Here is a 14,139-nt window from a genome sequence, read left to right as displayed (position 1 = left end):
TCCATTTGTCAGAAGTTGAAAGAATATCCTGGGTTCCAACTCTATCTTGTCCCTAATTTTATACTTTAATAATATCATTCAGTATGTGTCATGGTCTTCTTCAAGAACAAAGGACAAGGGGCGGCTAGGTGGCACAGTGGATAGAGCACCGGCCCTGGAGTCAAGAGGACCTGAGTTCAAATTTGACCTCAGACACTTAATAATCACCTAGCTGTAGTTGTGTGGCCTTGGGCAAGTCACTTAACCCCACTGCCTTGCAAAAAACTAAAAAAAAAAAGGACAAGCAGCAGCACAGCAATACCCAAATAAAAAAGAATGGAACAATTCTGAAAAAATTGCCATGATGATCCACAAATTCATAAAGCATTCCATATTTTAAAAAGTTATATTTGTGGTGAATAGAGTCTAAGACTTGAAGTCTGAATGACTCCAGGCTCTCACCTTGCTTCACTCATTCAATAAATTCTTAGTAATCCCTTACTATGAGCTGGGCACTAAAAAGATAAATAGCTTTTGCCCTCAAGGAGCTTACATTCAACTTGGGGGAAGTCACTCTTTTGCATAAAAGATATAAACCATACACAAAATAAATAGCCAAGGGATTGGGCAGGAGGTCACCAGCAACAGGATTCAGGTAGGACCTCAGGAGGAAGTGGGACCAGCTGAGATTTTAAGCAAGCAATGGGTACAGAATGGAATGAAGGGCAGCCTATGCAGAGACACAGGGATGGAATATGAGATATGAGGAACTTGGAGTCCTTTGTTGTACCAAAGAGTTAAGGGGAGTAATGTGTAATAAACTGGAAGAGTAAGCTAGAGTCAGATTGCGGGGTGGCTAGGTGGTACAGTGGATAAAGCACCGGCCCTGGAGTCAGGAGTACCTGGGTTCAAATCCGATCTCAGACATTTGATAATTACCTAGCTGTGTGGCCTTGGGCAAGCCACTTAACCCCATTTGCCTCGCAAAAACCTTAAAAAAAAAATAATAATAGAGTCAGATTGCATAGGATTTTAAATGCCACATGGAGGAATATTTTATCCTAAAGCCAAGAAAGAGCCACTAGACCTTATTGAGAAGGGGATAACATGAGGCAGTTAGGTGGCACAGTGGATAGAACACTGGTCCTGGAGTCAGGAGTACCTGAGTTCAAATCCGGCCTCAGACACTTAATAATTACCTAGCTGTGTAGCCTTGGGCAAGCCACTTAACCCCATTTGCCTTGCAAAGGCCGAGAGAGAGAGAGAGAGAGAGAGAGAGAGAGAGAGAGAGAGAGAGAGAGAGAGAGAGAGAAAGAAAGAAGGGGATGATGTGATCAAACCTGTGTTTAAGAATCTAAATTTGGTTCTGACCTTTAATAAGTGACAGTGGTCAGTTCAGCTCACCTTCATAAGTGACACTGGTCAACTCGGCTCACTTTAATGAGTGACACCTTGATCAACTCTCAATTCTGGTCACCTCTCTAAATGATACTGGTCACCTCAGGTCTCCTTCATAAGTGACAATGGTCTCCTCAGGTCTCCTTCATGAGTGACATGGGTCACCTCAGTTCTCCTTCATGAGTGACAATGGTCACCTCAGGTCTCCTTCATGAGTGACACAGGTCACCTCAGGTCTCCTTCATGAGTGACAATGGTCACCTCAGGTCTCCTTCATGAGTAACAATGGTCACCTCAGGTCACATCTCTAAGTGACACTGGTCACCTCAGGTCTCCTTCATAAGTGCCAATGGTCACCTCAGGTCTCCTTCATGAGTGACAATGGTCACCTTAGATCTCCTTCATGAGTGACACGGGTCACCTCAGGTCTCCTTCATGAGTGACACTGGTCACCTCAGGTCTCCTTCATAAGTGACAATGGTCTCCTCAGGTCACATCTCTAAGTGACACTGGTCACCTCAGGTCTCCTTCATGAGTGACACAGGTCACCTCAGGTCTCCTTCATGAGTGACAATGGTCACCTCAGGTCTCCTTCATGAGTAACAATGGTCACCTCAGGTCACATCTCTAAGTGACACTGGTCACCTCAGGTCTCCTTCATAAGTGCCAATGGTCACCTCAGGTCTCCTTCATGAGTGACAATGGTCACCTTAGATCTCCTTCATGAGTGACACGGGTCACCTCAGGTCTCCTTCATGAGTGACAATGGTCACCTCAGGTCTCCTTCATGAGTGACAATGGTCACCTAAGGTCTCCTTCATGAGTGACACGGGTCACCTCAGGTCTCCTTCATGAGTGACACTGGTCACCTCAGGTCTCCTTCATAAGTGACAATGGTCACCTCAGGTCTCCTTCATGAGTGGCAATGGTCAACTCAGGTCTCCATGAGTTACATGGGTCACCTCAGGTCTCCTTCATGAGTGACACGGGTCACCTCAGGTCACCTCTCTAAGTGACACTGGTCACCTCAGGTCTCCTTCATAAGTGCCAATGGTCACCTCAGTTCTCCTTCATAAGTGACAATGGGCACCTCAGGTCTCCTTCATGAGTGACACGGGTCACCTCAGGTCTCCTTCATGAGTGACAATGGTCACCTCAGGTCACCTCTCTAAGTGACACTGGTCACCTCAGGTCTCCTTCATGAGTGACACAGGTCACCTCAGGTCTCCTTCATGAGTGGCAGTGGTCACCTCAGGTCTCCTTCATGAATGACACGAGTCACCTCAGGCCTCCTTCATGAGTGACAATGGTCACCTCAGGTCTCCTTCATGAGTGACACAGGTCACCTCAGCTTTGTTAGTTTCCATTTATTTGTAAAACAAAGCAGGTGGATGATTTCTAAGGTTCCTTCAACCTCTAACATTAACTATCTCCTATGATTCAAGCTGCCTATCCCTAGTGTTCTACCTAACCAGTTGCAGAGAGACTGCCTGTGAAGAAGGAAAATGGGGATTTGAGAAATTCAGAATGATCCAAGTCTCTAACTGGGGCACACTTCTTCTCCCCACAGAGTTCTCCATCAGTAGCTTCTGCACTGTGGTTGATGTCATGAACTTCTCCAAGCTCCAGGTGCTGAGACTTGATGGAAATGAGATCCAACGCAGCGCTTTACCTGTTGATGCTCCCCTTTGCCTTCGCCTGGCCAGCCTCATTGAGATCTGATCCAGTTCCTGCACTGGGCCCTAAGGGGAGGGAGAAGTGGCCCAGGGGAGGGAGCTTTGATCAAGATGACAGCAGTTGCTCACTGCCCCACTGTGTCTGGCTTGATGGTTTGGTTTGGCTTTTGCAGCAAGATCCAGGACTGCCCCATGTGAGTGTGAGGGTCATACCTATGGTTACCAACATCATAACAAAAAAAAAACTAGCCATAATCAGAGGCATCAGTAACCAACAATCAGCCTCTGTGATAAAGTATCAATCACACTTGTCAAATGCTGGCTGGATGGCCACCCTTTTCACACTACCATGATGTGCATCCCATGGATTGCTAATTCATTCTGTCTCCTTTTAAACAAAGATTACTGAGGGTGGGGGTAGAAATGGAATACAGGATTTAAGCATATGCCTGATGAGGAAGCCAACACTCTGACAGGGTCATAAATTGGTGGAAGAGCTAACAATGTCATCATCAATAATTCTTAGAAAACCCACTGCACCCATTCAAAACTGAACTCAGGGGTCTGTGATCCTGGAAATGTATCTCTTCTATTGGGTAGATGTTGGCTAATCTTTCTTTTGGATACAAGCCGACCAGTTGGTACTCTTAACCATCTCAGGAAGTAGAAAACAATTATTCCAAAGTCTCTTCAAGCAAAGTTTAAGAATCTAAATTTGGTTCTCAAGCAGAAACTTGAGATAACTAACATTCCCTACCTGGCTTCATTCTGCTCCTCTTTCAGTGAACAACCTTTGACATTGCCTCTGCTCAAAGTCAGGGTTTGGTTTCCTTTGCATTTATAACTCTGGGACTCACTACAGGACCTAGTTCAGAATATGTTTTTTGTCTAGTTTCCTTTTCTGAATTTCCCATAGTTCCCAAAACCTTCCTCCCATAGAAGTCTTTTTCATATTTGAGACCCTCTGCTGTAAGGCAGATAACCCAGGAATGCTCTAAGGCCTATAGAGAGCCGATTTAAGGCCTATATACTTTTTCAGAAGTGGGAAGAAATAACAATAATTGTATTTCTTTCCAACTCTAACCTTTGGAAAACACATTGGATGCCATTAAGACCCAAATATCCCCTCCCCCAAATGGCCTGGCATCCTAGCAATTTTCCTGTTCTACTGAAAGGCATGTACCTTATCACTACAATAAGCTTTTCATAACTGGACAGTGGTTATCTTACTCAGAGAAGACCAGTGTCCACTCATAATCAGGGTCCATGAGGCAGACAGGCATTGTTCAGTTCTTCAGGCAAACAGAAATCAGCCAACAAATCCACTGTCCTCACAGACATTAGTAGTTTCATCCATTCCTCTGCTTCCAGCATTCTTTTCTGACATTAGATCTACATAGTATGAAAAAAAAGAAAAAAGAATGTCCAGGAAGATCAGTGGAAGGGGCTTTGGATGCCCCTGGTTCCTCTGGGAATCAGGTATTAAAAAGGTTTATCCTTAAGACATGATAGGAAACAAAGTTCAGCAGACCCCCTTGGCTATGGTTCTCAGGATCAGAGATCAGGGGAGTTGGATTAAACTGAATCCTACTTCTCAGATTCTCTCTAGAAATTAGAATAAAAGTCTAAACATCTCCTTGTTGCTGTCCATCTATAGGGCTTCCTGAGAAGGGAAGGGTAATTCATGTTAGCTGGGTCATCTTAGGGCTTGGGAATAATGTGCTAGACCTATCTGGAAATGCTCATTAGGCTCATTGTGCCCAAGTCAGACTGTCAAATCTTGTCTGGGCTTGGCATCCCTGGGCTGCCCTCATTACTGAAGATTCCTGGTTTGGCATGGAGAATATAATTAGCAATTTCTTTTCATTCTAAATTGAATATTCTTTTCCAGCTCTTCCCCTTGCTTCCTCTCTTACATGAGGTGTCTTCTCTCCTGTGAGGCTTAGAGAATGGAGAGAAGATCCCTAAGCTGCCTATTTCCAGAGTGCAGTTAATGAAATGTAGTCTGATGTCTGTTTCCTACTTCCATAATTCCCTTCACCCCAGCCCATGGCCACCACACCACCCCCATCCATGGTATCTGCTTTCAAGTTTGCCTTATAAAATAAGAAAGATACCTGGATTATATTCTTGGCCTATGGGTCCTGAATCCTGCAAAAGCCAAACAACCTGCTCATTTTGGTCAGGGAGCTTCTGAGTGAGGAGGCAAGTGCTGTCTCCTAATCCAGTGCTCCCCAGAAACCATCTGCATGTAAAATTCTATGGCATCCATATAAAGGACATTGTACTATTGGCAAAGCATGACTGGTAACTATCCTGATCAATAAAACCCGTTTATGATTGCAGTTGGAGGACTGAAGAACTCTCAAAAAAAATAGTGCTGCCACAAACTACCTGGGTGGCAAGTCATTCAGCACTAATGAGCTTCAATTTCTTCATCTGTATAAAGGAAAGTAGATGGATGATCTCTAGTTTTGTAGCTCTATTTTAATAACCCTCTTTCCTCCCCATCATCTTCTATCATCAACTTTGAAATTCTAGTCTTGAGAAGACAGCATGATGTAGTGGGTTAGAGAGAGACCTGACCCAAGAGTCACAACCTCACACACATGCACACTGACGATTAACTTTTTTTTTTTGGTTTATGCAAGGCAGTGGGGTTAAGTGGCTTGCCCAAGGTCACACAGCTAGGAAATTATTAAGTGTCTGAGGTCAAATTTGAACTCAAGTCCTCCTGACTCCAAGACTGGTGCTCTATCCACTGCACCACCTAGCTGTCCTGACCATTAACATTTTCATGTTGCCAGTCAATTCTGCTAGGGTATAAATTACAGAATTGGGTTTGACCTTCATTGGTAAAGGGAATTCCATTGCGGAAAGGGGACCCAAGATCTGGGAAGGAAGGAAGGAAGAGAGAGAGGAGGGACGGAGGGAAAGAGAAACAACAGAGAAAAGCAGACCTAGTTCTGTGTAGAAACCTGAGGTTCTGCTGTCCTCTAGTGGCTGATCCCCTGAACTCAAGGATTTGCTGGAAGACCAACATTCATATTCTATATAAGGACATATGACCTCAGATGCTGTACTGAGGATTAAAGGACTGGAATGATCTTTAGTCTCGTAGACTTACACTCTTTTGGGATGGGAGGGGTATATGCAGCATATATGCAGACAACTACTGGCCGAGGAAAATTGAAAAAGCAGAGAACATCATCAAATGAAAGGGTCAGGAAAGTCATAAAAACAGATGAGGTCCAGGAGGGAGAGAGCAAGTTAAGGTTTGTTTTTTTTAATGTAGTCTTCTCTCTGGGGGTGATTTCCTAATAGATAAGCCCTTAAAATGCCACATCTGCATCTTAATCCACAAATTATTTCTATAGATGTAGAGCTGGGAGTTAAAGACCATCACATTTAATTCAATCAATCATTTTACAGATGAGAAAAGTGAGTCTTAAAAAGGGTAAATGATTTAAGCTGGATAATGCTATGGGTTTTAAATAGGTCATCTAATACAATAATTATTTATAGATTAGGAAAATAAGCATTAAGGAAGTTAAATGATTTATCTAAATCATAGAAGTAGTAAATAGCAGAGCTTAGACTTAAGTCCAAGTCCTTTGATTCAAACTAGCACTAACTCTTTCCACTATAGCATTGTGTTTCCATGATAATTCCCTGAGTCAAGAATAGTGCTCTGACTAGATAGTGTATGTCTATACTGATTAAGATCCAAGGTGATGGTATTTTTATTAAGCTCTTTGAAAGAACAGTTTCCAGTTCCCAGAGACCTTGAATAATTTCTTGTTTGGCCTTGGAACCTGTCAGCATCTCTTCTTCAGTTCTGCTTCTCTGACCAATCTTAACTGGAATCTCTAGAATATCCTCATCCCTTACTATTCCCTTAGCCCATATGCTGTCACTAAGAATGTTCCTTTCCCTTTCATGAATCTAAACCACACTTGGGTTGAGCAAGGGATTATTTATTCACACTAAAGAGAAAAGTTTCCAAACATACACAAAGTGCTAAACAGCCAACTGACTAATCCAACTAAACTGGTTACAAAATTCGTCTAAACTAATCTGTCTGACTCCCTTTGGGGAATGAAGTTGGGCTTTACTAAATGAGGTCAGATGCTCACCTTTTCACTTCCAGGGTTAGTTAATTTTTCATCAAACTCCCTTCTTTTAATGTTTTAGTCAGGTCCATGACTCACCAAAGACCCATGTAGTAATCACCTCATCAATAATTATACCATTACTCCAATTCCAGCACCAGGGAGGAAGTCTACAAATCAAAAAAAAACTGATAAATTCAAATGACTACAGATATCGTCAATCTACAAATAATACAAAAAAAGGAAGAAAAAAGTTTGCATACATTCATAGAACTGGAAAAATCTTTAGAGAGAATCTCATCCAATCCTCTCAATTTTTAGATGGAGGAACTGAGACCCAGAGAAAGGATGTGTCTTGTACAAGGGGTGTGTCAACAACTTATAACCCCTTTCTAATGTGTCACATTGATGTTATGCTTTTCTTGTTTTTTATGTTATACTGGAAACTTTTAGGGTAAAATTTCTTGAGGAGGGCGGCTAGATGGCATAGTGGATAAAGCACCAGCCCTGGAGTCAGGAGTACCTGGGTTCAAATCCTGTCTCAGACAATAATTACCTAGCTGTGTGGCCTTGGGCAAGCCACTTAACCCCTTGCAAAAAACCTAAAAAAAGATTTCTTGAGGAACTGAATCCAAAAAAAGAAGAAAAGTGAGAACCACTAACCTTGCCTTTGGGAGGAGGAGGGGGAGGAAAGATGTTCAGATACAAAGCATAAATGGTAACTTTATTTGTAGTTCTCCCTTTGAAGGCCAATGAGATGGCCACATAGAGTACTAGAGGAATGAGATGGGACCCAGGGGATGATAATAAGGATACCATAGGATTTATTCCACTTTTCAGAGAAGAAAACCCAAACAAATTTATCATATAATCTCTCAAAATAGCATTTCAGTTTATTAGTTCCAATGAATGTCATGTCCAAGAAATGAAAAAATCCACACCTGCTTCATAAATTTCAAAATTATAACACATTCCTCTTTTCTAATCCAAGGACTATATAAACTCTTATGGATTTTGCTGCAGACAAAGCCATAGATTGATTGAATATCAAGATTGCAAAGGCGTCAAAGATACTCAATTCCAATCCCAAGCATAATGCATAATGCTCCTATTACATCCCTAGTAAGTGGTCTTCAATTCTCTTCTTGAGCAATTTTGGTGATAAACATTGGACTTGAAGACAGAAGGTTGTTGTTGTGCCTTTCAGTTATGTCTGACTCTTCATTAGCTCTCTTGGGTTATCTTGGCAAAGATTCTGTAATAGTTTGCCATTTGCTTCTCTGGTGAATTTAGGCAATCAGAAGTTAAGTGACCTACCCAAGGTCATATAGTTAGCAATTGCCTGAGGTCACAGTTGAACTCAGGTCTTCCTAATTCCAGACCCAGTATTTTATCCACTGAACTTTCTAGCTAAGTCAAAAAACTCAAGATCAAACGTGATCTCTGGCATTTATTTTCTATAGGCAAGTCACTGAACCTCTCTCATTCTGTTCTATAAAATGAAAAGTTGGTCTAGAAGACTTCTATGGTATCTAAGTACCATACAAGTCTAGAAAGCTTCCATGGATCAGTGATGCCAAAATGGCCCACTCCATTTTTGTAAAGCAATAATTGTTAGGAAGGCAGCTAGGTGGCACAGTGGAGAGTCTCATAGACTTATACTCTATTGGGATGGGAGCACTGGATAGAGCACTGAACTTGGAATCAGGAAGATCTGAGTTCAAAACCAACCTGAAACACTTACTAGTTGTGCAATCCTGACCAAGTCACTTCACCTTGTTTGCCTCAGTTTCTTCATCTGCAAAATGAGCTAAAGAAGGAAATGTCCAACCACTCCAGTACCTTTGCCAGTAAAACCCCAAATAGGGTCATGAAGAATCTGATATGACTGAAAAATGACTAAACAACCATTGGTCAGAAGATCTTCCTTGGGTTGAGCCAAAATTTACCTCCTTGTAAGGCATGTAAAAATCTTTCATAGTATCTTTGTAGGTAAAATGAAGAATTTAGGATTAGATGATAAAATAATTAGTTGCATTGGAGATTATTTGAACAGTTGGACGCTGAAAGAGTGATGATTAAGGGACAAAACTCAATGTAGAGAGAATTCTTGTGATGTATTACAGGATTCTGCTCTTGGTGCTATCCTGTTCAATATATTTAATCATTGAATTGAAGATGAAGATTAATTGCTTCATAACAATTAAAAGATTCAATAATAGATGATTAATAGTTCATTTCATTGTGAATAGATTAATAGATGAAATTATAACAAAAACCTCAAAAATATCTTGACAAATTGAAACAAGGAACTAAAATTAAATTGATAGGAATATGTATCAAGTACATTTAGAAATTTGATGATAATAATCCTGTCAATGAAAGTTGGTTCCCATTCTGACTCCCAAAGATCACCATTCCCCTTTTTAAATGCTCATAATCTGCTCATTTAATGATCTGACTTTCTAGGGGTAGGTTTCAAATTCAAAACTCTATAGTTCAAAGAACATACCTTTCTGAAACAGAAATTTCACTCATTTCTAATCCTCTCCCATTTTATTTTCTTTGATCATTTGAATATTATAGGTGATTATTTGAAGATCAGAGTAACAGTTCAGCAATAACATTTGAAAAAATAGCTGACCATTTGATTTGAACTCATTGAGGGAAGTTGTTCTCTCATGATCTCTTCATGGGCTTTAGTTCTCTCCTGACTACTTAGGATGGAATCAAAACTTTTTGTTTTGTTTCGTTTTGTTTTATAATCTAAAGATCATTCTCCTTGATAGAGAAGATGGAGACAAAACAAGAGTTTACCAATGATGCTTGCTCTGAGCCATCTAGGAGCATTGTCCCTCTTCCTTGCTCTTCCATCTTTTTTTTCCCTTAGTTTTCATGACACTCATTGAATAAATAAATGGATGCATTAAAAGACAATTATTAAGGTGAGATAACTAGGTAGCACAGTGGATAGAGCCTAGAATTGGATCTGGAAACAGGAAGACTATGTGACCCTGACCAAATCACTTAACATTGTTTAGCTCAGTTTCCTCATCTATAAAACAAGTTAGAGAATTAAATAAATGGCATATCACTCCAATATTTTGGCCAAAACAATCCCAAATGTAGTCATTAAAAATCCATGTGACTAAAAAGTGAGTGAAACACAAAAGTTTATTGATGATGCTCCTACTTACCCTACTTATGGGACAGGGGAGAGGAGATGGCAGGGGGAAGAGGGAAGGAGGTTAAACATTCTGGACAGGGTTCTGGACTTGAAATCAGCACATCTGATTTCAAATCTTCCCTTAGATACTTACTACCTATGATTTTAGACAATTTACTTAACACAGTTTTGTCATATGTAAAGGAAAAATTCTAAGTCTGTCTACTTCTCAGGGTTATTATTAGGAAAGCCCTTTGCAAACATTAAAGACTGATGACTAACTATCACTTATGAGTATCTCTGTGGGAGCTGTCAGTGCAGTCAATCAACCCTGCAGCCTTCCTGTCATGAACAGAATGGACAAGGCTTTCCTTCTTCAGAACAGTATGGTGTAGAAGATAGGAAGATGGATGGAGAGTCAGCAATTCCCAGTTTCAAATCTTGCCTATGATACTATTTACATTCACCTATGTGATCTTGGATAAATTCCTTAACTATTTGGATCTCAGTTTCCCTACAGAAGGCTGAACTTGATGGGGTTTTTTAGGTCCCTTCAAATTCTGAATTATGATCTCTTAATTGGAACACATCTACTTTCCCCTCTCAGCTTCAGTGTCTGAATCTGCAGGTACTGACCAAAATAATTCATGAACCTCACTACTGAGGCATGAAGAAGAAGTGATTTATGTCATTGAGAAAAAGAATCCACCCCAATGAAAGAAATCAGCTGTTTTGAAGTATTGAACCACTTAAAGAAGAAAGTTCCTTGGAACCAGAGCAGTAGCATATTACTGTTGAAAGGGATCTCTTTCATTTTCCTAAAATCTAGAGTATAAATCTGACTATTCCTAGGATTCCTCTATTTAGTAATTACAAAACCTATGAAATCACAATTATTTCTTCTCAAACTCCATGAATCCATTTATTCTTCTTGCTCACAATTAGGGATCCCAGTAGAAGTCTCTTTTGCTAAATGGATGTTTCCTCAACTTGCCAAAAACTGGAAATGCCAAGTGAACTCAGAAATTTATTAGAGGCATAAGATTTCTAACAGCTATCTGAATCATTGAAGTACTCCATTGCTACTATAGTCTTCTCCCTGTTCCAATTTTGTTGTTTCTCATGGGGTTTTGAATTATTGATGTAAGTAGGGTTCATGAAATAAGTGGCACTGTGAATAGAGTTCTGGGCAGGAATATTCATCTTCCCAAGTTCCAATATAGTCCAGGGTACTTGCTAGCAGAATGACCCCAGAAAAGTCACTTATTCCTGTTTGCTTTCATACACTAGAGAAGGAAATGGCTATAAACTCCATGGACAATATTGGCTTGCTATGGTGTCACGAATTGAATAATTCAACACTAGAGGGCAGCATTGAACCTTGAATGAAAAAGCATGACTTTTTCAATCACATCCTTGAAGTTTTAATTATGCCCACTCACTTCAGAGGCTGCTTTTGCCAGTCCCCAGTTTCCTAAATACCATGATAAAATGCCTTTAAGACTCCACTGAAATGGCCTTTAAGGAAGAGAGAACTGTCTTAGCAAAATCAGGGGAAGAGCAAAAAAAGATGTCAGTACAGGGTATTCCACTTAAGAATATAATATATACGGACAATTGATTGAGTGTCCGTGGTATACAAATCACTGTACTAGGCTTGTGGCCATTATTGCCCCCAACAAATATTTATTAATATAATGAGTGAATAGATGAATAATTAAGTATGACACTGTGCACTAGGTTAACTCAAAGCACTTGAGTTCCAGTTCTATCTTTGCCAGTTCCAAAATATTGTGACCGTAGTCAAATCATTTCCCTTCTTTCATCCTCAATTCCCCTCATCTGAAAATTGAAAGGATATGACTAAATAATCTCTAAATTTCCTTCTGATTCTAAATCCTGCTTATTAAAATAGTTTTAGTTATTTCTAAGAGGTACAAACCAAACTACAATCCTAAAGAAATTAATAAATTTGTAGAGGATATTGAAGATTTGCAAAAGAAAATATTACAGCATAAAACAGGTGATAAATTAATGGTCCTAACATTAAAGGTTAGCAACATTTACCCTAGACCAGAGATACAATGGCCCAGTATTTGGCGCTACCATGGGAACTACCAACAGGACTTGAAATTCAATAAGTCTAGGAGATTTTTAGGGGTGAATTAATTAAATGTTTGACCAAATAAAGCCAGTGAATGATGTTATAAATATCCAAATGACCCTTGGCAAAAAAGGTTCCTCACCCCTGTTCTAGCTTAATGCTGCCGACGTCAAATTGAAATGAGGGAATCACTAAATTGTATATAAGGATCCCTCCTGGGGTCCAATTGACCTGAGAGAAGATGGCCATGAGCTAAGGTAGTCAGGAAAAGCCTTCACAAACCAATTACTGAGGGCATCACTCTGAGGGCTTATGAGGCAGCTAGGTGGCATAATAGATAGAACATTGGGCCTGGAGTCAGGAAGACTTCTCTTCCTGAGTTCAAATCTGGTCTCAGACATTTACTAGCTGTGTGACCCTGAGCAAATCACTTGACCCTGTTTACTTCAGTTTCCTCATCAGGAAAATGAGTTGTAGAAGTATCTTTGCCAAGAAAACCCTAAAGGGGGTCATGAAAAATCAGACACAGATGAAAATAAGGGCATATGAGACACCCAGACCTGGTAATTAGAGAGAAGACCTTGAAATGGATGCATGGACTTTTCCCCTAATTATTGTTTTTGACCTTAGACAATGTGTGGCACATAAAAGGCACTTATCAATTGTTTGTTGACTGACTCACTGACAATCCCTCACTCACCCTCTCTAAGCCTATTCCTGTTCTCTCCCTGACAATCCAAGGCATAATCACCAATAAAGTTTACATGGAAAAATTAGACCTTGACTATAAGTTCATTGACCTCCCGGAAGAGGAGTAAGACCACAGGGGAAATATTGTTCCTAGTGCCCAAAGACCTAGGTTTAGGTCCTTTCTGGGCTATCACATAGCCATGTGACCTCTAGTTAGTTACTTGACCTTTCTGTCTTGGTTTAGTCATCCAGAAAATTAGGGAAATAGTCTAAAGTAGAGATAACAAAAAAAAATTGCCTTGTGTGCAGTTCACAACCCTCTGGGAGTGCCACCAGACTAGAGTAAAATGTAACTGGGAACTATTTAAAAAACAAATAAAAACACAATAAAACATAGAAACTATTAATATGTGGTGTTCTGGGTCAATATGACCCCAGGAGGGATCCTTATATACAATTTAGTGGTCCCTCATTTCAATTTGACTTTGTCAGCATTAGTCTAGAACAGGGGTGAGGAACCTTTTTGTTTTGCCAAGGGTGATTTGGATATTTATAACATCATTCACCTGCTATATCTGGTCAAACACTTAATTAATTCACCCCTAAAAAGCTCCTAGATTTATTGAATTTCAAGTCCCTTCTGGTAGTTCCCATGGTAGCGCCAAATACAGGGCCATTCTGTCTCTGGTCTAGGGCAAATGTTGCTAATCTCTTAGGGACCCCTTTAGCAATCTGGTGAATCTTCCTCTCAAAAGACTTTTTTCAAATATATTTTTAAAATGCATAAGATTACAAAGGAGATCAATTATAATACACTAATTAACAAAAAATTAAGTTTATAGACTTTATTTAAGAACTCCTGGTTAGATCTAGAAGGTTCTATCTAGGTCTGCAATTTTCTGAACTTTAAGAATGATTTCCAAATTCAAAGCATTACCCATTGCCCTCCCATGCCCCTCCAAATTCTCCTAGATCAATCCACATCTTCTCTTTTCTAAACTAAATAAAGGGATG

The 14,139-nt window shown here is 40.1% G+C and overlaps 1 protein-coding gene across 3 annotated transcripts in view; it reads left to right on the top strand.

The window, feature by feature from the left end:
- FMOD (fibromodulin) overlaps nt 1-6,227 on the top strand; it is a 55,461-nt gene extending 49,234 nt beyond the window's left edge. For 2 of the 3 annotated variants that reach the window (XM_074222413.1, XM_074222414.1), the window contains exon 3: nt 2,948-6,226. In XM_074222413.1, the coding sequence (XP_074078514.1) occupies nt 2,948-3,099 (152 nt within the window). In that variant the 3' untranslated portion in view covers nt 3,100-6,226. Of the gene's footprint in view, nt 1-2,947 lie in introns of all 3 variants that reach the window. The other variant, XM_074222415.1, reaches the window with a different exon arrangement.
- Nucleotides 6,228-14,139: the final 7,912 nt, after the last annotated feature.

This window comes from Macrotis lagotis, chromosome 2, assembly GCF_037893015.1.
Source record: "Macrotis lagotis isolate mMagLag1 chromosome 2, bilby.v1.9.chrom.fasta, whole genome shotgun sequence".
Lineage (NCBI taxonomy): Eukaryota > Metazoa > Chordata > Mammalia > Peramelemorphia > Peramelidae > Macrotis > Macrotis lagotis.
Note: the sequence above shows the minus strand (reverse complement) of the source record. Positions and strands in the feature narration are given on the sequence as shown.